This window comes from Babylonia areolata, chromosome 23 (genome assembly GCF_041734735.1).
Source record: "Babylonia areolata isolate BAREFJ2019XMU chromosome 23, ASM4173473v1, whole genome shotgun sequence".
NCBI classification, from domain to species: Eukaryota; Metazoa; Mollusca; class Gastropoda; order Neogastropoda; family Buccinidae; genus Babylonia; species Babylonia areolata.
In genome coordinates, this window is record NC_134898.1 from 29738267 (window position 1) to 29762352 (window position 24086).

At 45.8% G+C, this 24086-nt stretch overlaps 1 protein-coding gene across 5 annotated transcripts in view; it reads right to left on the bottom strand.

Moving 5' to 3' along the window:
* LOC143297963 (organic cation transporter protein-like) overlaps window positions 1–24086 on the bottom strand; it is a 30009-nt gene continuing 5923 nt past the window's right edge. For 2 of the 5 annotated variants that reach the window (XM_076610587.1, XM_076610586.1), the window contains 10 exons: window positions 16289–16440; window positions 15172–15502; window positions 14490–14593; window positions 11963–12117; window positions 11153–11321; window positions 6525–6737; window positions 5662–5888; window positions 2095–2276; window positions 1391–1542; window positions 1–167 (listed from right to left, as the gene is read on the bottom strand). In XM_076610587.1, the coding sequence (XP_076466702.1) occupies window positions 86–167; window positions 1391–1542; window positions 2095–2276; window positions 5662–5888; window positions 6525–6737; window positions 11153–11321; window positions 11963–12117; window positions 14490–14593; window positions 15172–15502; window positions 16289–16440 (1767 nt within the window). In that variant the 3' untranslated portion in view covers window positions 1–85. Of the gene's footprint in view, window positions 168–1390; window positions 1543–2094; window positions 2277–5661; window positions 5889–6524; window positions 6738–11152; window positions 11322–11962; window positions 12118–14489; window positions 14594–15171; window positions 15503–16288; window positions 16441–23891 lie in introns of all 5 variants that reach the window. The other 3 variants (XM_076610590.1, XM_076610589.1, XM_076610588.1) reach the window with 3 other exon arrangements.

Consider the following 24086-nt stretch of genomic DNA (forward strand, 5'->3'; position numbering starts at 1 on the left):
ATTTGAACAATTAAAAAATATTGCAGCATTTACGAATGGTACAATGGTACCCTATTTCAGCCGCTTGTGGAAGCGATTCAACGAGCTAAGTGGAGTTGAGCAGTTTCTTCCCTGTTGTCATTATTGACATGTCATCAGCAGGGCGTTGATTCTTCTCCTTCTTCTTCCTGCGTCAACGACAAAAAGAGAAACAAATCAAGGAGGAGGAGGAATTTTGTTTAATGTCTCGTCACACATATCAGTGATTGGAGACATTTTGTTTGAGTGTTAATGTATACATCTGAGTATTACCATTTAGAAGAGGAGTGGAAGGGGGATGAATGGTGAGCTGGGGGAAACCGGGTGTATGGGGGAAAGGGGGTGAAATTTGAAACAGATATCTAAACATGATTCCAGAAAATTACTTATTCAAAACTCACTCCAGACGATGGAACGCTATGGCGTTCCTGACGTAAGGTAGCGTTCCGGACGATCAGAACGCTATAGCGGTTTCGACAATTAAAAATTTGTCAACGTTTTCCTCATGGAGTAGCATGAAAATCGAAGCTACACCAGGCATCGCGAACGTGTCAAGGGTCGAATGGAAAGTTTCTTCGTGAGGTTTCCGTGACTAAAAACTCGCTGGCCAGCTGTTGACCTTGGTACCCTACATGACAAGCATACGCATCAAAACTGGCGTAACAGGCGATACAAGTGGAAATTTTTTGGAGCAAACTAGACTCACAACAGCAGCCTTTTGCTGCTGCTGAAGTGAATGAAATGCTTCAAACTGAAGGTTTTGGCATCGACGAGGATGATGAAGACGTTGAATAAAGTTTCTGCAGTGAAGACTGCTACCAGCAAGAAGATACTAACAGTGACTCAGCTTCTGAGGGCTGTGAAGAGAGGGAGGGGGGTGGGCGTACACACAACGCTAGAAGAGGGGTCAGTAGGTCAAGTACAGTGAGTTTCATTCAGTATTTTTTGTGATTTTTTTTCCTAATGGGCAGGGGATCCAGGAAAGCAAGGGAGAAAACTATTCGTCTGGAGCGAGTTTTAATGGACTTCGTAAAAGAGAAGTCGTTAATCTAACAAACGAAACAACTGATAATGAATGCAAAAAGTCAAAAACATCAACGTTCTCAGTCACTTGTTATAACAATTTCATGCCGGTAAGGCGTGTTTGTGTGTGTGTGTGTGTCTCTGTGTGTGTGTGTGTGTGTGTGTGTGTGTGTGTGTGCATGCTTTGTGTGTGGTGTCGTGTGTGTAGTGTATGTGTGTGTGTGCTTTTTGTGTGCCTCTGTTAGCGCGTGTGTGTGCGCGGCCCTATGTGTGTTTTGTGTGTGTGTGTGTGTGTGTGTGTGTGTGTGCGCGTGCGCGCATGCGTCTGTGTGTGTGTGATTAACCTTACCTGTCCATGTGGAGGGCGTCTTGAGCTGTCTCGGGCAGGGAGGCATGGAGCGTTTCAGGCAGCAGAAGCAGCAGCAAGCCTGCCACGATGGACGATAGGCCGTAGATCATCATGGGCACCGTCATGGACACCTCCGCTCCTAGAACGTCCCCCTGGGCAAAATCGTGCATGGTACAGTTTGTGTGTGTGGGGAGGGGGGTAGGGGGGGAGGGAGTGTGTGGGCAGGTGGGTGGGTGTGTTATGGTATGTGTATGTGTGTGTAGGAGCACTGGCGTGCACACACAAGCATGCACACATGTACACACGCGGGCGCGCGGGCGCACACACACACACACACACATACACATACACACACGAACAACATGAACAAACAGTGTAATGTTGATACTATTTTTCGAAATTAATCATGAAAAGTACGGAATCCATAATATCATATCACAGAAACGCACACTAACACGCACAAACACACGTACGCCTACCCATTCCACTCCACCCCCCACACACACCTACCCACCTTCCAAACACCCACGCACACAGACCTCGGAACCCACATACCATCCACACACACACCTACCCACCCACCAAATCCCAAACACACAAAACACGATATAAGGAAACAAAGTTACATCACAAACCTCCGGCTGTCATACCCACCAACCCCAACCCGCCACCCCCTACATCTCTCACCAGCCTCCTTGGCTCACCAGGTTGGCGATGTAGGGAGCCAGGATGCCCCCGACTCGGGCGCTGAGGCCGCAGAGACCCACCCCCGAGTTCCTCAGGGACGTGGGAAAGAGCTCCGAGGAGAAGATCCAGATGGTGCCGAACGACCCGGCAATACCCAGCTTTCCGATCATCGCCAGAACCACCGTCACCCACTGGGCGGCTGAAACATGATGATGATGATGATGGTGGTGGTGGTGGTGATAATGGGATTGATGATGATGATAATCAGAAGAAGAAGGATGATGATCATCATCGTCACCATCATCATTATAACGCTTATGTTGCCAATGGGCAGCTGAAACATGAAGATGATGATGATGATGATGGTGATCAGAAGAACAAGGATGATGATGATCACAATCGTCACCATCATCATTATAACGCTAATGTTGTCAATGGGCAGCTGAAACATGATGATGATGACAAGAACAAGGATGATGATGATCACCATCGTCACCATTATCATTATAACGCTGATGGTGCCGTGGGTTCTGCGTCAGTGCACCCAGTATGTGCTGCACACAGGGATCTCGGTTTATCATCTCACCTGAATGACTAGACGCTCATTCTGGTTTTCCAGTCAAACTTGGGAGAAAGGGCGAGACCAGGAATCGAACCCAGCCACTGCATTAGTAGATAAGCATCTTAACCATTCTGCCACTTTCCTTTCTTGGAAAAATCACCGCAGTCACATTGTCGCTTTTTGGGCAGCTGAAAAACATCACTGCAAAGTCACATAGTCGCCCATTGGCCAGCTGAAAAACATCACCGCAAAGTTACATAGTCGCTTATTGGGTAGCCGAAGAACATCACTGCAAAGTTGCATAGTCGCTCATTGGGTAGCCGAAAAACATCATTGCAAAGTTACATAGTCGCTCATTGGCCAGCCGAAAAACATCACCGCAAAGTCACATAGTCGCTCATTGGCCAGCCGAAAAACATCATCACAAAGTTACACAGTCGCTCATTGGGCAGCCGAAAAACATCACCGCAAAGTCACACAGTCAGTCTCTCATACAGCTGCTGAAAAATCGCCGCGAAGTTGCACAGACACTCTCATTTGAATAACATCCCTGCAAAGTAACACCGTCCCCAAGAGAGAGAGAGAGAGAGAGAGAGAGAGGTGGTTAGCGCAAGGGAGATAATATCTCTCTCACAGGCAGTGAGACAATGACACTGGTTTTCGTCCCATCGAACTTAAAGAAACTGTTTCCTTTTTAAGGCATTCAGTTCGATACCACAATACGCCTATCAACCAGAATAAATGTGCAACAAAAACTGGGATTGTGGGGAAAGTCACAAGAGAAATAACAACAGCAACGACAAAAATTTATTCCCACCAACTCTTTAATCAAGTCGAAACAAGACAATGAAACATGACAAATACCAAAGTTTGACAGTTACAGAGAAAGAGCGAAGAAAACAAAACAAAAAACAACAGAAGCACAAAAAAGGTAGAAAGAAAAAAATCAAAGGCAAAAACATCAATCCCGAATGATAAACAATTAAGCAATGCAATGATAATACTGAATCGCAAAACCCAAAAAGAGGGTTTGTAGTATAGTACAAGGGTGAAAACACACAGCAGCGATAAAAAGGCCGCATGTCTCTTTTAGCCCTCATGTTCCCTTGACAACTCTCAAATAAGGGACTGATGATGCTGCTGCTGCCGATGATGATAATGAAGGATAATGATGATGACGAAGATGATAATAATAATATCTGGACATTTATCAGCGCTTTCCTCATTGCACAAAGCGCTTTACAATCCACACACACACACGCATACTAAACAAACTCAGTTCTCAAACATAATAAACATATATATGCGCATACAAACTCAAAGTCATACGTACAATACATACGTACATACATACATACATACATACATTTGACGCACACACAATACAGCGTTCCATGATATACCTACACAATCAACTAACTACTTTCATGTATGGGATAGGATGTAGAGAAAATGCTGCTGGAAGTGGAATTACGTCTTGAGGTTAGATTTAAAGGAAAGCAGTGGGAGGGGCTGGGGGGCTGTGACAGACATGGCGAGGCAAAAATGATGATGATGAAGATGATGATAAGGACGAGAAGGAGAAAGAGGAGGAGGAGGAAGTAGTGGAGGAGGAGATGAAAGAGGAGTAAGAAGAAGAGGGGGAAGTGGAGGAGGAGGAGAAGAAAGAGGAGAAGGAAGAGGGGTGAGGAAGGAGGAAGTGGGGAAGAAGAAAGAGGAGGAGAAGAAGAAATTGAAGAAAGAAGAGGAGGAAGTGAGGGGGTGGTGGTAGAAGGAGAAGAAAGAGGAGGAGGTGGAGGAAGTGGGGTAGGAGAAGAAAGAGGAGGAGGGGGGTAGAGGAAGTGGGGGAGGAGAAGAAAGAGGAGGATGAAGGAGGAAAGGACGATGTAAAGTGTTATCACTCCTCTTCTTTCTTCAATTTCTTCTTCTCCTCTACTTCCTTTTCCTCCTCTTTCTTCTTCCCCACTTCCTCCTTCCTCACCCCTCTTCCTTCTCCTCTTTCTTCTCCTCCTCCTCCACTTCCCCCTCTTCTTCTTACTCCTCTTTCATCTCTTCCTCTTCCTCCTCTTTCTTCTCCTCCTCCACTACTTCCTTATTCTTAATCTTATTCATTTCTCATTTTTTAGCTCCGGTTTGTCTTTTTTGACGTCATGTGCAACTGCCATTCTGAAGAGCTTGGTTGCTCTTGCAACACATTCCTTCTTCAAATCCCATCAGTTCACATAAAGTAAGCCTTTTCTCTTTGTTTGCATCATAAAGTAGATATTCCATTTTTGTTGTTGCAGTGATGTTAAGTGCAGATTATTGATATTCTTTTTTTGTACATAGTAAGCGATTTTATATCGCATCCGGACTATCCCATTTTTGGATCCGATTCCAACTGATACAAATTGGTTCGGCATATAGATCTGTGAATTTCTAGCTTCTCCCAAAAGCTTGACCTTTCTTTGCTATCGTAACAGTTTCCTAAGACAGTTTTTGGAGGCATGTTCATTTTTATGTACTGTAGTATCAAAAGTTGCGTCTTTTCTAGAGAAATAGTCTTTTGGGTGTTACAAATTTCGGTGTACGCCATCTTTGAAAAGCACAGTGTGACTTTCAATGTTTTTGGTGCGCGATGGTGCAACGGATCAGACTTTCATTATTTTCTGATGTCAACGGATGTCAGCATTTATGTTTTGTTTAGGAAACTAAGTATCCTTTTGTTTATTTTTCAGTTCTTTACTGATTCAGCTTACATGCCGTGCTATTGGGCTGCACATTCATCTTTAAAGGAAACAGATCTGACCCAGATTTGTCGTGTGGTGTGCATGGTTGCTGGTTGCTGGTGACACTTTTTGCATGACCATCTGTCTATGGGAACCTTTGAGATTTGAGGCAGAACACAAAGCCCAGAAGACCACCCACAACAACAACAACAGCGACAACAACAACAACAACAAACACCACCCATTCACAAGGAGGGGCGAAGTGGAGAGGGAGGAGGAGGACGCGAAGGGAGACCACCAAAACACCCACTCACAAGGAGGGGCGAAGTGGATAGGAAGGAGGGTGGCAGTGCACGTGACGCCCGCCACCAGCATCAGCCCGCAGCTGAGAGGTCTCCGGCCCACACGGTCCAGGAGCAAGATGCATAAGACCAGAGCCAACAGCTCCACCAGGCCCATCAGGAAGAAGTTGACGTATAGGTCCCCGTGAAGGTTGCCCGCCCCCCAGCTCAGGCCGTAGTAGGTCAGGCTGTTCACCATCCTGCACACGCACGCACGCACATTAGAACACACACACACACACACACACACACACACACGTTCGCGCGCATGCACGCACATTCACATACACTCATGCATGCACGTGCGTTCTCGCACACACACACGTGCGCATGTACACACACACACAGACACACACACACACACACACACACACGCGCGCGCGCGCGCGCGCGCACACAGACACATGCCTATATTTCGTCAGAAGATCATAAAAAAATTCTTGAATAAAATTAGGTTATAAGAATAGCTGAATCATTAAAATGTATTTGAAACTTTAAATCCTCGGGTAAAAAAAAAAGAAGAATAAAAGTATGAAAGCAGAATCGAACCCATCATGTTTGGGAGACAGCTTACAGTCTTACCCACAGCGCTAATCTGGATCTATAAACGACGTTTAAAAATTAGTATCTAAACATGTTTTTGTGTTGTTGTTTTTTAAGCTTGATAATTCGGTTGTGGCGTTCTAGGTAATAATGCCTTTCAAATCATTTAATTTTTAGAAGGTGGGGATACCATTCCAACCGAAAGAGCCCACCACCACCCCACACTCCTTACCCCCCTCCCCTTGGTAACCCCACGTGTGAAAGAAGGAAGAAAACAGAAGACAGATCCCTACCAGGCAAGTATCAGGATGGCGGTGCGGATGATCAGGCTAGGGGAGGAGCAGGTCCGCAGAAGGCTGACCCCGCTCTCATGATCCGACCTCACACGGAGAAACAAGTCAGCCGGAAACGGCACGCCGTTGACCTGCGCAGTCTTTCGGAGGACGACTTCCGCTTCCGCTCGCCGTCCTCTGTTGATCAGCCAGCGGGGGGACTCTGGTATTAGCCTGAAAGTGGTGGTGAGGGTTTTGATTAAGAGACCGATCGTTATTGGTTTGTTAGTTCCTATTATTTTCAAAGACGTTATGACTTGTCGAGCATGATGATTATGTGACACGACGATTGTGTCTTTTATATTATCTAATGATGATGATGATATGGATGTTTAACATTGGAGACGGACAGATTTGTTTGAATATAAATCCTTGGTTTCGCTTTTACTCATCAGAACCAAACATGCACAGCCACCACACAGCACACACGTAGCCAATACACAAGCAAAATCAATTCATATATACACTACTACTACTACGACTACAGTTATTTCTACTAATACTACTACTAATAGTACTGCTGCTGCTGCTGCTGTTGTTGTTGCTGCTGCTGCTGCAACAACTACTACTTCTACTACTACTACTACCGCTGCTGCTGCTGCTAAATATATTGATAATGAGAATGATAATAATCATCATCATCAGCCTCCTCATCATAATCATCATCATAACGTGCATTTATATATCGCTAACCTTACGCTGTAAACTTCAACACACGTGGCATAATTATAGCACACATATCAGAACATAAAGTTACAAACTCCCTGAAAATGATTTTTGCTATTTTTTTAAACATTGTAACGTTATACACGCACGCACCCACGAGCGCGCACGCACGCGCGCGCACACACACACACACACACACACACACACACACACACACACACACACACACACACACACACAAAGTCATTATCATCACCATCTTTTACATCGTCATATACTACCTTTAACTGTAGTTAGTATCATTCATGTCATCTAACTGCTAAAGCATTGTGCAATTGATTTCTGTTTCCGTGCATGAAATCAATGAGCGAACTAGCATTCCAGTTATCAGATTATTTAATGAAGCTATACAAGAAAAACAAACAAAAAAAACAAAAAAACAACAACACTATCGTTTGAAAATGCTCTAACAATGGACTTGAAAGATGTAAATCCACCAAAACGGAGTATGGCTGCCTACATGGCAGGGTAAAAACGGTCATACACTTAAAAGCCCACTCGTGTACATACGAGTCAACGTGGGAGTTGCAGCCCAAAGACAAAGAAGAAGAAGAAGAAAGATGTAATAGTGGAACAGAATCTGGTATTTTGTGGAAGAGATTTCCAGAACCAGTGTACAAATGTTCGGAAACCATGAGTCTGTAAGGCAGGGTTTTAAACGTGTGCGTCAAACGAAGAACGAAGGCCAGGGCGAGGTGGACTGGAAAAGAATCCCCACAGGAGGATCTTGCTAAAAGAACTTCCTGACCGATACTGCAGGTGTCTCGTCTGCATTTCTCGGGCCTGGTTGATGCTGGGACATGTTATGAACGGAACTAAAACGGACCTCTGTAGCAGTATCGTCATCATCATCATCATCATCATTATCATCATCATTCATCATCATTATTGAGAAATATTGTCCCTTATTGTGTGCCTGGCCTTTCACACCAAACTCTCATGATAACCTATATTCCGAACCCCCTCTTCTTCCATGCTTGGGATGTGTTCTGTCAATGTCTTTGATGTTGGCAGACTCATAGGGGACTGTCGCTGGAGGGATGTAGTGGCGGTCTCCACTCTGGGGCCGTATTTAAAACAAAATTCATTTTGCCTTCAGGCAAGTTACCTTTGACATGGTAGGGATCCGCGCTTATGATACAATCATCATGATTACTATTATTATTATTATCATTACTGTTGTTGTTATTGTTGTTATTATTATCATTGTTAGTAGTAGTAATAGTAGTAGTAATTACAGTAATTACTATTATCATTATCATCAGCATCATCAATTATTATCATTGTTAGTAGTAGTAATAGTAGTAGTAGTAGTAATTACAGTAAATACTATTATCATTATCATCATCATCATCATCATTATCATTGGTAGCAGCAGCAACAGCAGCGTTTACTTGAACAGACTAATATTATAATTACATCACTCTGACCACCATAACAAGTACAACTGCAACCACAGCAACAGCAGCAGCAGTAGTAGTAGAAGTGGCAGCAGCAGCAGCAGTAGTAGTTGTTGTTGTTGTACGACTTATGTGCAGTGCTTTGCATGGTGTCGTAGACCCTGGTAAAGTTTGAGTGTTCAACGCAACAAAGGCCCACATCAGCACTGAAGTAACGAAATGAGCGGTTTTTCTCCAGTGTACGACTATGATCAGCGGAAGCTTAGAAGACAAGGCACAAGCGTATACGAATCTTGATGCGCTTCAATTTGCCAAATTTGTTTTAAACTCATCTTATTCAAAGCTCATCACAACGCATACAACACAAGCTTAAAGCAAACAGGGAAATAAAAACAGAACAGAATATGTCCATTACCAAATGCACGAGGATCACGAAGATTATTCGAAGAAGTTCTTGTATATGATTTCTGTCTTAACATAATATAATGCATATCTCTGTCTTAGTAAATAATTATAATACATATTTTTGCCTGGATTTGATGTGTGACGGAGAGGTAATGCCGATGCAAACGAGAGAGGGGACAATGGGGATGGTTGGAGGCGTGGGGGGCGGGGGGGAGGGGTGGGGGGGGGGGTTGAGGGGGGCATACCAGTGATATGAGAGAAAGAGAAGGTAGAATGAGGAAAAGACTTCCACTGACAGTTGAGGAAATTGAAGAGAAAGTTATGGAAAACATACCAGAAATTAGAGAGGAAGAGGAAAGAGAGTGAGGAAAGGATTATCAGTAACAGCATGGGAAGAAAGGGGAGAAGAAGGGGGGCTATATCAGTAACAGGAAAAGAAGATAAGAGAGTGAAGAGGGGAAAAAAAGACAGTCAGTAATAAGAGAGGAAGAGTAGAGAGAGTGAAGACCTCAAGAGAAAGTGAGGGAAGGTATACCTGTGATAAGAGAGAAAGGGAAAAGAGTGAAGGAAGAACTGTCAGTAATACCAGAGGAAGAGGAAAGAGACACAGGGAGGAAATACCAGCCAAAGGATAGCAACAGGAGAGGGAGTGAAGAGGAGAAGAGTTATAGGAGAGTAAGGGGAGATACCAGTAATAGGAGAGTAAGGGGAGATACCAGTAATAGGAGAGTAAGCGGGGTAATAATGAGGGGAGACATGCCAGTAACAGGAGGGCAAGGGAAGAGACAGTGAAGGAAGGCACACCAGTAACAGGAGAGGAAGGGAAGAAACAGTGATGGAATTTGAAGAGGAAGGGAGGGAAGGCATACCAGTAATAGGAGAGCAAGTACTAAGAAGAGAGACAGGAAGGGAAGGCATACCAGTAACAGGAGATGAAGGGAAGAGACAGTGAAGGTAGGTATGCCAGTAATAGGAGAGTAAGGGGAGAGTCAGAGATGGAAGACATATCAGTAATAGGAGAGGAAGGGAAGAGATAGTGAAGGAAGGCATGCCAGTAATAGAGTAATAGAGAGAGTCAGTGAGTGAGGGCATCCAAGTAATGTTGAGAGGAAGAGATGGAAGGCATACCAGTAATAGGAGAGGAAGGGAAGAGACAGCTAAGGTAGGCATACCAGTAATAGGAGAGTAAGGGGAGAGTCAGTGATGGAAGGCATACCAGTAATAGAGGAGTAAGGGGAGAGACAGTGAGTGAAGGCATACAAGTAATGTGGAGAGGAAGAGATGGAAGGCATACCAGTAACAGGAGAGTAAGGGAGGAAACGGTGAGGGAAGGCATACCAGTAATAGGAGCAGGAAGAGAAGAGAGTGGGAAAGGACTACCAGTGACAACAATAGAGGAAAAAGAATAGAGACTGTGAAGAGGACTACCTGTGACAGTAAACAGACAGAAGACAGAAAGAGTGAGGGATGGCATACCAACCAGTAACAGTAGGAAGAGAAAGACAGAGACAGAAAAAATAGGGAGAGAAAGACAGAGACAGAAGGACAGAGTTAGGGTGAGCATACAAGTAAGAAAAGAGGGGGAGATAAAACAAAACAGAGAGAGTGAGGATACCAGTCACTGGGGAGAAAGAGGAGAAAGAGTGAGAGTGAGTGATGACATACAAGAGACATGAGTGGAATAGAAGAGAGAGACAGACAGAGTATACCAGTAGTGGGAGAGGAAGAGAAGAGAGAATGAAGGAGGAGGAGGAGAAGAAAATAAAAAAAGATTATGACTGATTGATTGACTGGTTGGTTGAATGATTGAATCTTTAATGGTTAAGAATTAGGCACAAAATGGCTTTTTTTTTTCTTTTTCTTTTTTTTCTTTTATTACAATTCTGCCCATTTAACGAAACAAAGCATGAATAAAATAAAATGAAATGAAATAATGTAATATGATATGATAAAATACAATACGATTCAATACAATATAATACAGTATGATTTTATATAGCGATTTATGTAATGTATAAAAGATTTAATATAACAAACACGACGAATGAGAGCACATACCAGTAGTAGGAGAGGAAGGGGAGGCCGATGAGACCTGAAGTCAGCTGCAGGTAGTGCCAGTCCCTGAGGAGGAAGGCCAGGCCCGCCAGAAGCACCATGCCCAGGGCCCACGTCACCATGTGCCCGTAACCCATCCACCTCCTCCTGCTGGCTCCCACCACCTCCACACCTGTCACGGGGAACACAAGGACACAACTGGTTTGATTGTATAGGCCTTGGCCCTTTACAAATGGAGTGCACAAACAGAATGAATCACTAACTTAATCTCTACTTCCTAATGGCAAGAGCTTTATGTACGAAGTTCATAACTTTATTAACTATTGGTTGGTTTTCAGCAGCCCTCAGTAATGCAAATTCAAACATAGACGGATGTCTGTAATATTTATAGGGAATTAAGTCATTCCTGGGTTCACCGTATTTTGGACATTTGGGCAGGAAATGCTTCTCTGTTCCAGGGACATTGGTACAGAATGGTCAAGAATAATCTTTTACACTTGCAGTGCACTCAGCGCACGTAAAAGAACCCACGGCAACAAAAGGGTTGTCCCTGGCAAAATTCTGTAAAAAAAAATTCACTTCGATAGGAAAACAAACAAAACAAACAAACAAACAAAGAAACTGCATGCAGGAAAAAATACACAAAAAAGGGGTGGCGCTCTCAATGTAGCGACACGCTCTCCCTGAGGAGAGCAGCCTGAATTTCACACAGAGAAATCTGTTGTGACCAAAATTAGTAATACAATACAAATACAATACAATAAGCGCGCCTTGAATTAACCATGCTGCCACCACCTTCCACAACTGACGTACTCATGACGAAGGACGCGGCGAAACAGCCCGGCGTGCACAGCCCGGTGAGGAAATGCCCGATCATCATGGCGGGCAGGCTCTGGCTCCACGCCTTGCCGACTGCCACGGCCAGGTACACCACGATGCTCACCATCAGCACCGATCGACGGCCCAGCCTGCGCACCGTAAAACCAGTCAACCAATCGGTCCACCAGTCGATCAGTTGATACGTCATTCCAATCGGTCAACCGACCCATCAAAAAGTCGATCAAGTCAAGTGATACATTAACCAAACCAATCAATCGATCCATCCATCCAGCAAGCCGTCAGTCAGTCAGTCAGTCAGTCAGTCAGTCAATCAAGTGATACATCAACCAGCCAATCAACCAACCCATTAGTCGATCAAGTGGCACATCAACCCATCAGGCAACCATCCACCAGTCGATCAAAGTGATGCATCGACCAATCAGTCGACCAATCCATGAGTCTTTCAGGTGATACACCAGCTCAAATCATTCAACAAAGCCATCAGTGGATCAAGTGATATATGATAGTCAGTCGTGTCCGACTATGACCATCAGTACAGCAGAAGAGGCAACTGCTGTCCCAACTATCTGGGCAAGGATTTGATTATAGTGGATAGTGTCTTGCCCAAGTTATATCCCCACTCTCTCGGCCAAGACGGTTTTTGGACAGTCGGCGTTGGGATGGTTACCAAAGATCAACTAGCCCTAAAGACTAAGTTTAAGCCAGTGCAATTTTGCCTCCTAGTTTGAGAGTCATCGTCCTTCACAAAAGGCCAAACTGTAAATGATTTCCCATTGCATTGCGGAAACCATTAATAATACAGCTCCCACTTTGGTTTTGGTCCGACTGTAAACTTACGTCAAACTGTGATTATAAGCGGAGCATCAACAAGTCAGCCACACAGTCATCCACATGATATATCAACCAATCCATCAGCCGAATAGCTGATACGTCAACCAATCAGTGAACCAGCTCATCAGTTGATCAGGTGATATATCAACCAACCAGTCCACCAGTCGTTCAAGCGATACATCATCCCATTCAATCACCAATCCATCAGTCGATTAAGTGAAAAATCAATGTTACCGCTAAGCAAATTTTGCGCGGAAGAATAAAGAAATTTCTTACCGCTATGCAAACTTTGCGTAGGAGAATTAAATTTTTCTTACCTCTAAGAAAACTTAGCTCAAACTAAAATTGCTTGTGCAACTAACCTCATTACAACCTCCGTCGAGGATGACATTCAACCCGTCAGTCAGTCAGTCTGTCAATCAGTCAACCAGTTGGTTGGTTGGTTGGTTAATTAGTTACATCCAGGGTAAACTTCGACATCCATTTCAGATGATGTGGCTGATGTGGATAATCATCCCAGGAAAGTGGGGGAACTGGTGGGGACGCATTGTATTGAACTGTATCGTATTACATTTTGTCACAACAGATTTCATTGTGTGGAATTTGGGCTAATCTCCCCCTGGGAGTGCGCATCCTAGAATTGCAGCGCTACCTTTTTTTTTCTTTTTGTTCTGTCTGCAGGTGTATTTGTCTTTTTCCTGCAGAATTTTGCCAGGGACACTGCTGCCGGTGCCGTGGGTTACTTTGCGTGTGCTGAGTGCGTGCTGCACACGGGGCCTCACTTCACCGTCTCTACCCAAATGAACGTCACCCAGACCACCACTCAAGGTCTGGTGGAGGAAGGAATAAAAACCCAGGTCCGTGAATGGGACAGGAACCCCTGGACACGCGCTACCCAGTCGGGCGCATTACCACTAGACCACCGTTCCGCCGATTTAACACCACAGTGACACCACCAGAACTAAAACACGTTAAAGCAGCGAAATAGTCAGCATTTCTGTTGGGTGTCCGCGATTCGAACCAAGCTGAATACAAACTCTGTGAAAATGGCTATAGCGGCATTGATTATTCTACCCCATGGGAGGGTAAAACCACAGAATTACGGTTTGACTGTGCAATATAGCGTCTACACCGTCAGTTCGTGCCTGGCTTGTCTGGTGACCAGTCACTAACTTCACAGCTCGCGTCAATCTGTTAAAAGATTCTTTTTTAATGATTTTATTCGTGGTTTTCATATGACTGATATCAGTTTCCAAATCCAATTAGAGACACAAATTGTATGATACAGGTCAAAGTCTGGAGCAGGAAGGATGAATATGACCACAATTGCCTACATGGCGGGATAAATAAACAAAACGGTCATACATGTAAAATTTTAAATGTTACATGTTTGTCTGAGTGTGTATGTGTGCGTGCCTGGAATCTGATTGAATGACACAGGAAACGAATGATGAGCGCCCACTGGCAGCTGTCAGTCAGCTTTACCCATGTAGGCAGCCTGTTGTGTAAATGACCCCGTGTTTGTAAAGCGCTTAGAGCTTGGTCTCCGACCGAGAATAGGCGCTATATAAATATCCATATCAATCAATCAATAGCAGGAAGGATGAATGTGACCACAATAGCAGGAAGGATTAATATCACAGCAATGATTATGACATAACAGACGTACGTGTCAGAGAGGAAGCCGATGACCTGCGCGCCAACCATGTTGCCCAGCATCAGACACATGAGCCCGTGAGAGCGGTACATAGCACGATCACACACCAAGTCCAACTGAAAGAGATCATGCACTTGATCATCACCAGTAGTGGTATTGGCAGAAGCCGTTGTTTTAGCAGCAGAAGCAGCATTAGTGTAATAGAAGCAGTGGTGGTGGTGATAGTGGCAGGTATGGCGTTGATAGTGGCGGTGGTAGTGGTGGTTTTACTGTTGCTGTTGTTACTGTTGTCATCATTGCCAACTACTTCTTTTCCTGATTTTGCTGCCGGCACAGTCGCCGGCACTACTGCTACTACTACTACTACTACTGCTGCTGCTGCTGCTGCTTACTATTACAACTACCACGACTGTTTCTGCCAGTAATACATTGCGTTTTATTTTACTCTATTTGATTGGACAATGCCGTTTAATGCTGTGTTCTGTAGCGTTGTCTCGGGAGGGGATGAATCGTGCTGAATGATGCTGGACTGGATTGGATTGGACTGCGCTGTGCTAGACTAGGTTCGACTGGATTGGGTGACGTTCTGTTTTAATGTACAGATTGGTTTGGTTGGCCAAATCAACAACAATAACAAAAACACACAAGAAGGAATTTTTTTTTAAAAACCCACACAAAACAAAAAACAACTCACTTCGGAGGTCATGGTGGAAACGAAGGTGGAGGTGTCGTACACATACTTGTGGCAGCTCATTTTCTCTTCTACCTCCCTGTTTCCTCCTCTCTCCTCCTCTCCACTTTCTTCCCCTTCCCTTTCACCCGCCATGACGTCATGGGAAGATGATGCGTTGCCACTGGTGACGTAATCTAGGCGGTGGCGAGAGGAGGAGGAAGGGGAGGGGTGGTACAGGTGGCAAGAGTCGTAAGGCGAGGAGGGGGAAGAGGGGATGGAGAGGTTGAGAAGGGAGGCGTGCCCAGCCCCCTGCACGTGCCACGTGTCGTTGGTCACGTTGGGCAAGGCGCACCTGTCACATGATTTTTGTTATGTTCTTTTTATGATTGATGTATCTGACGTCATGACCATTAGAACACACACACACACACGCAAGAGACCTCCCCCCCCAGCCCCCCCCCCCCCCCCCCCCCCCTCCCCCCTCCCCCTCCCCTATGTGTTTTAGATCAGGAGCTAGGAAAAGGAAGCAAACTGTCGACTGATTTGTATCACTGCGTGCAGTTTGTTCCATTCTCACACCCTTCCTGAGGTCCATCGAGGTCCCTACGGCTCTGTCTCACACTCGAGGAAAGATGTCCATCAAGGTGCGTGGATGTGGCTTACTCTCCTGTCTGACTGCCAATCTGTGTGTGTGTGTGTGTGTGTGTGTGTGTGTGTGTGTGTGTGTTCAATTTAAAGTGATATTAGACATGTGTGTCTAATGTCTAATAGCCCAGTGGCTAGGATCTCGCGTTGTGTGCGTGTGTGCACGTGTGCGTGAGTGCATTCATGCATGCATGTGAAAGAGAGAGAGAGAGAGTGTGTGTGTGATCGTCATCATGCATGTTTGTGTGCGCATACTTTGTAGTGGATGTAGATAAGCAAAGACAGATTGTGAAAAAAAATAAGCGATTCCTAAAATCTTAATCTTTGAGAAATAAAGTTATGAGTTCTTCAGCTTCATCATCAATTCGTGTCCTTCTTCTTCCTCTTCTACTTCTTATAATTATTATCATTTTTTAGTATTATTACTATTATTATTATCATCATCGTTGTCACCGTCGTCGTCGTCGCCATTATCATCATCATTATCGATCACCTGTGATCTGGGACAGCCATTATGAAGATAGGGATCAGTATCTGTATGGCGCACCAGCCAGTCAGTGGAGTCAACAGACAGAACAAGCGCTTCTGGTGCCGTCCCCAGTGCCCAAGTGACGTCAGCAGATCGTCATACGTCACCACGTCACCCTGTTGAAGCAGCGATGTCCACGTTCCATTACACACACACGCACACACACAGACTTTCTCTCTCTCTCTCTCTCTCTACCGGAAAATAGATGTCACAGTCACCCAAGACTGGAACGAAACGATACAATCCTTCTACAAACAAGTTGACAGTTCACTTCCCCTTCCCAGCTCAGAGTTAAAACTCACGCAGAATGGGAGGTCAGTGCATATACTTCTTTTCTGGCTTTTTGGAACATTGCTTGCGGTGGTATGTAGGTATGAGATGGAAGATCCATCCAGTGACCTCCAGAGCTCTGGACTTTGAAAGTGGACTGAGCAATAGTGCACATTTGGCGCTGTATGTGTGGACTGAGCAATGGCGCACATTTGGCGCTGTATGTGTGGACTGAGCAATGGCGCACATTTGGCGCTGTATGTGTGGACTGAGCAATGGCGCACATTTGGCGGCGTCTGTGAAACACTGCTTGTCGAAATTTCGATACTGGCCAAATGATCATAGCCCACATGGGAAATCAGGTGTAGCAGCCTATTCGTGCCCCCCACCTCTACCCCATCCCTCCTCTGGGTTTTACCCCTGGGCATTATCAGCTTGCCTCTTACGCCCGAGGGGTCCTTTTTTGCTGAACAACATCGACCACCCCTAATTAGAGCTTACCCGTTTTCTAGGGTTTAACAAAGCTATTGAGATAGAAAGGGGGGTCGTTCTGGGTTAAACTTTTCTAACACCTCGTTTTTGTTGGGTTTTTTTTTTTCTCTTTTCCACTACAACTTAACGTAAGCAAACGTGGGGGGCGGGGGAGGGGAGGTGGAGGGCGGGGGGTGGGGGTTCTACTTTGACAGCCTGTATTGATTCCAGCTGGGCTAGATTTGATATGATATGATATGGATACTTATATAGCGCCTATCCTCGGTCAGAGACCAAGCTCCAAGCACTTTACAAACATGGGGTCATTTGCACAACAGGCTGCCTACCTTGGTAGAGCCGACCACTCGGTTATTGTGCCTGAAGTCATTTCAAGCTACGCTGGAATAAACCCCATATCCATAACGAGAGAGGATATAAACTCCATTCAGAGGGGGGGTCAGTTCTGACTTGCTGGAGTTTACCCCCAGGGGCCATTCCGGACTTGGGTTTATATAGACCCCGGGATAAATGTGGGCTAGCCAGATTTGAACCCGGGGTAAAAACCAGTGGGGGTACGAACAGGCTGCCACACCGGCACAGACAGAGACCATGTGTTGAGAACATGCGAACATTCCATGGCTACATCGTCAGCATCAGTCAGAACACCCTCTGACCGTTTCGTTTTCTGAACATGTGCAGGCCACATCACGCCATTTACTGCCTGACATGTGGCATCAAACCTTGTTTGTTTTCCACGTTTGAACAGAGATGACACGTTGCAGGATGGCTATGGTTATCTTCATTTAATATCAATATTTGATTATTTGATATCAGCTGAGATGAACTGGTACGTGATCTGGCGCTCAGACATGACAGTAAGTTCTGTAGGCATGCGCTGAATTAAAGGACATTCAGCGTGATTCCAATTACTCATATAAGATACAAGAGTTGTCCTTCTTAGACTTTTTAAAAAATTATATAAAAATATATATATGGATATAGTGTGTGTGTGTGTGTGTGTGTGTGTGCGTGTGTGTGTGATTTCCAAACAAGGGGCTCGCACTAAAATGCAGCTTTTTGTCGGAAAGGAAGTGAGTGTTAAGAAGAAGAAAAAAAATAATGCAGAAGGGGTAACTGAAGATGGTTTTTCCCTGCCTAAAACCAACTCTTTCACTTATGATATATAACGTTTTGACTTATGGTGAGAGCACTGGGTTCAGAACATCATCAAACAATGATGTGGGGTGATGGGCAGTGAAATACTCGTATGATACAGTATTTATGACAGAATGGACACAACCCAGAGCGTGTGGATCTTTCTTGTTTATTCTCTAGATCTTCCCCGACAAAGCCGCCCAACCATTGGCATGGTTTCGTATGACATAGTTTCGTACAATGTATAACATCCCCCTTCTTTCAACAGAAGATCCAATTTCAATAACATTGAAACAATCTACTCAAAATTAAATTGCTCTGTTCTTGAACACGGAAACTGTCATTAAACTAGCACATAACTTGTGCATGCAAGAAATAACGAAAACGAAAAGTAAAACAGTTACCTTGTTTCAGCACTGTGGTGTGTGTGTGTGTGTGTGTGTGTGTGTGAACAGTCTGTTAGTGTCACTCTTCCCTGTATCTCAGGGGCTTTCTCACTTCCCTGCCAGAGCGCGTGGTGTTCCGTGGGGGAGGGCTCTCTGCCGTGAGTATCTGAGTGTCCGGGGGAACAGGGGAGCTCTGGCTGCCTGCCGACATCGACTTGTCTGTAGCCGGTATCTCCTTTGGTCCAATGGTCTGCTGCTGTGTCGGTGCATCTCTTGACTCGGACGTGCCGGTACTTTCCTCTCCTCTGACGCGTTCGCGCAGGGCAATCCTGTTCCGGCGGAGTGTGCTGCCCGTGTACGTTCTGACGTTGTATGACCTAGGAGTGGAGGCTTTGTTCACCACCTGCCCTGGCTCCCATCTTTTGGTCTCCTGGTTCCAGATACGAATGCCCTGTCCTGGGTAGAGTGGGGGGAGGTCACTGGAGGCAGATTTGTCATAATTGGCTTTCATAGTCTGTCGCCTCTCGTCCAGTTGTAGCTTGTACTGTTGATTCTCAGCGAGCGGCGCTACCCGCGAGGGTAGGAGGGTGGCTAGGGGACGACCGAAGAGCATTTCAGCAGGGGATGGGAGCTTGGAGTCCACAGGAGTGGCTCGGAGGTTGAGCATGGCGAGCTGGAAACCTTTTCCTTCCCTGTCACATTTCTTGATGGACTTCTTGACCGTCTGCACCTGGCGCTCTATGAAGCCGTTTGATTGGGGATATCTTGGGGATGAGGTAATGTGCTCGATGCCGTACTTGTCCATGAGTGCTCTGAAAGGCTGGCCTTGGTACTGTGGCCCGTTGTCACTGACAATCTGGTCGGGCCGTCCGAACATGGCGATGACCTTCTCCACTTCATCCGCTATGGCTTGGCTGGACGTGGTTTTCATCTCGGTCACGATGGGGTATTTTGAGAAATAGTCTGCAATCAGGAGGAAGTTGCGGCCTTCAATTTCAAACAGGTCTGTTCCTAATTTTCTCCAAGGGCTGTTGGGAATGTCATGGGGAAGAAGGGGCTCACGCTGGTTTGCACTCGTGAATTCTTGGCAGGTTGCGCATGATCTGACTACTTGCTCAATGTCTCTGGAGATGTTTGGCCAGTACGCACATTCTTTGGCCAGGAGTCGCGTCTTCTCTAGGCCTTGGTGAGATTGATGGAGTTGTTTCAGTACATCCTGCTGGAGAACCTTGGGTATGATTACCTCCTGTCCTTTGAAGATGATCCCATCTTCTATTGCTAGCTCGTCTCTGAATGACCAGTATGGTCTGACATCTGTGGGGAGTGCTTTAATGTTGTCTGGCCACCCGTGAACTATGGTCTCCATCAGGCTGTTCAGCACAGGATCGGTCTTGGTGGTTTCACGTAGCTGGTATAGCTTCTTGGGTGTGAAGCTTATGAAGTCGTACTGACAGAAACCAATCTCGTCCTCGGAGAGGTCTAGGCCGTCCACACGGAGGTCGAGATCAATGGATGCCTTGTCCGCCTGGGATGGGAGTCTTGACAGCGTGTCTGCGAGGGTCATGGATTTCCCGCTGCGGTATTCCACCTCATAGTCGTATCCCTGGATCTTTTGTAGCATGAGCTGGAGACGTGGTGGGGCTTTGAGCAGTGGCTTCTGTACTATCATCTCGAGCGGTTTGTGATCCGAGATCACCTTGAAAGGCCTCCCGTAGAGGTATGTATGGAACCGTGTGATTCCAAAGACCACCGCGAGCATCTCACGGTCGAGTTTGGGTAGTTGCTTTGTGTGGAGTCAAGTGACTTGGATGCGAAGGCAACCGGATACCCATCCTGAATGATGGCTGCACCCAGGCCCTTCATGGAACTGTCGACCTCCAGCACAGTCGGTTTCTTCGGGTCATAGAACTTGAGGCATGTGGTTGATGACACCAGTTTCTTGAGGTTGTTGAAGCAGTGGATGAGGTCTTCTGACATGATGAATGGCACGTCTTTTTTCAACAGCTCCCTCAGCGGCTGTGACTCCTTGCTGAAATTTGGGATGAACGTCGACAGATACGTCATCATGCCGAGGAATCTCTGTAAGTCTTCTTTGTTTTCAGGGATTGGCATGCTCTGAATGCCCTGGATTTTGGCCGGATCTGGGCGAATCCCGTCTTTGGAGTATATATTCCCAAAGAAGGAGATCTCTTCCTTGCGTATGTCGCACTTTTCTGAATTGAAAACGAGCCCACACTGTTTGGCTCTTTCCATCAAGCGCCTGAGGTTGTCGTCGTGCTCCTGCACATTCTTGCCATGCACGCACACATCGTCTGTGATGCCAGTCACGCCTGGAAGGTCTTCCAGGATCTCGTCCATTCTTGCTTGAAAAATGTCTTGCGATACACGCAGTCCAAAAGGGAGTCGTTTCCAACAATAACGACCAAAGGGCGTTCGGAACGTGGTCAACAGTTGGCTTGGTTCGTCGAGGTGGACTGACCAGTATCCTGCCTTGGCGTCCATCTTGCTGAATACTGACGATCCAGTGAATTTGGGATTGATCTCTTCTAGCGTAGGGATTTTGTGGGGACATCGCTTCAATGCTGCGTTGAGCTTCTGGGGATCAATACAGATACGGAGAGAGCCATCTTTTTTCACTGAGTAGGCTAGGCTGGAGCACCAGTCTGTGTGCTCTTTGACCTTACGGATGACTCCCTGCTTAACCATTTTCTCCAGCTCTGCTTTTAGCTGTTCTTCAAGGTGCACTGAACATTTTCTTGGGGGATCGATGGAGGGTTCTGCTCCCGGTTTGGTGTATAGCTGGGCTGGGTTTTGGAAGTCCCCAAGAGTGTCAAACTGGCCTGGGTAAGCCTGCTTTAGGCTTTCAATTGATGAAACGTCTGTTGTGCTGATTTCGCTGCAGTTGATAGTCACCAACCTCAACTTCTCACAGGTAGGCAGACCGATGATGCATGGGCCTTCTACGTCTACCACGTAGAACTTGGCTTTAGTGAGCTTGCCCTTGTGACTGAGCTCAAGCTCGAGGCTACCATGGCAAGGAATCTTCTGCCCGTTGTACGCCGTCAGTCTTGTGTTCTTGACAGGTGTGATAATTTTGGATGGATCACGTTTTCCATACAGCTTCCTGTATGTCTGTAGAGTTAGAGTGTTACCAGATGCCCCAGTGTTAATTTTCAGCTTAATTGGTATCTTGCCCATCTTTCCTGGGGCTATGACATCCATCGTTGTGAAAGCTTCACTACGGACGCTGGAAATGTTGATTGTGTCATGCTGAATGTTGTCGTCATCACTTGTGTCTTCAGTCTCCGACGCCATGTCGTGAATTTTCTTTCTGCCTTTGGTTTTCTTTTTGCTATCACTGTTTTGTATGCGGGCCAGGTCTTCTCTCTTTCTCTGTCTGCATGCTCGTCGCCAATGTCCTTTCTTTCCACAATGGTGACAGGTGCTGTCGAACGCTGGGCATTTCCGTGGATCATGGGAAGTATTACAATTCCCACATGACCTGGTTTTCCGTACGTGCTTGTCGCTAAGCAGGTCAAGCTTGTGTTCCCCTGTGCTAGGGTTGAGTTGCTGAAGCTTACTGCGTCCGGCAACTATGGCTTGGTATCGTCTGCCTTCAGCAAGAGCGTCGGCCAGCTTGTACCCTTTTGCCTTTCCCAGCAGGTCGCGTTGGAAGTCCTCAAGTGGAGTGGATGCTATAATCAGTTCTATCAGTCTCTCTTCCATCTCTGTTTGGTCAAACTCGCACTTCATGGCCAGAGTGCGCACTCGCAGGATGAAATCATCCAGAGTTTCATCCTCGCGTTGCCGACACTCCATCAGATGTAAGCGGTGGACTCTGAAGTTGATCTTGGGCTTGAGTTGGGATTCGAAGAACTCCCACAGCTTGTCTGGTTTGCGTTTGTCCTCCTCTGACAGGCCGGACACTTGCAGTCGTCTGGTGCCCTCGTCACCGATGCCGCGCAAGATCTTGAGCGCTTTTTTGTTATCGTTCTCGATCTCTTCGTCTTCACAGTATACGGAGATATTGCTTTTGAACAATTGTAAAGCTTCCTCGTGATTGTCAGTAGCCCAATTCATTTGAGGTATGCGTGCAGCAGCCATGATTGTGTAATGTGTATGGCTGCAAGAGAGATATTTACGTCTGTTTGATGTGTCACCAGTCTGTCTCGTGTCGTGTGGGTTACTCTTTGGCGATAAAAGACGTCATAGCAGCGCTGTTTTCCGTCATCGTTATGTCGCGTCGAGATATCGCAGCTATACAAACTGTTCTTGTTTTGTGCATTGACCTAAACAATGGCGATTTAGCGTCTTTTTCGTCTTCTTCAAAAGTTTATGTTTACTTGCGGTTAGAAGCGTTGAACTGCCAGTATCCCACCGCTGCCACCATGAAATACTCGTATGATACAGTATTTATGACAGAATGGACACAACCCAGAGCGTGTGGATCTTTCTTGTTTAGTTCTCTAGATCTTCCCCGACAAAGCCGCCCAACCATTGGCATGGTTTCGTATGACATAGTTTCGTACAATGTATAACAGGCAGAAGATATGAGACTTCCGAGGGCATACATGACAGGTAACCTAGGTGACAGATAAACTGAACGTCATTCTGACAAACTAGCTCTCTACACACATACTTCAAAAGCAGGCGGGTGGACATGAGTGGTGGGTTTAGAGTCCCATCCACGAGAACAGCACAATTAACAACGAACGTTTTACTCTCACTATCATACGCACTTCCGACACTGACACATGAAATGTGCATCAGTCCGGAACCTCATATCAATCATGTACGCTATTATGTACATACGTTTTTGCTAACATTGTAATTATCCTATGATATCACTCAGTTCAGTTGTTGGTCCGAGCTATAAGAATGCATCGGTGTGTATGTTAATTACCAAACGATTTATTGCATATCCTATTGTCGTGCTACAATTATATTACACATACAGTATATGACTTGTCTCCTCAAATAGAAAGGGATGGGGAGGGTGGGGACAGAGCGTCATATATCTGGAAAAACAACGAGAAAAGGGGGGAGAAGAGGGGGCAGAGACAGAGAGAGAGAGAGAGAGAGAGAGAGAGACTGACACTCACTGACACTGACACTAGTTTCTTGAATAGGCCACAGCCCCTTTCAATGGGGGTTCACAGTCAACAGATATATTAGAGAGAAAGAGAGGGAGAGAGAGAAGAAGAAGAAGAAAGAAAGAAATGAACTGACTGATCCACGTAAAAACAAACGACGAGGGAGGGACCTAGCCTGTCATGTTTTCTTACCAGCTGACGCCCTGTGCAGTCCTGCTGAGAGCCTTTCAGCAGCCGCATTTCCATGGTTGTTATTCCCCGGGAAAGCCACCAACACCACCCACCACCTCTTGGTTGGGACGCACGGTGTCGTTAATGATAAGATTAATGTTAAGCTGACGGGACAAAACATCCTGCCTAAATAGCTCATTCTCTGGGTTTGCACGA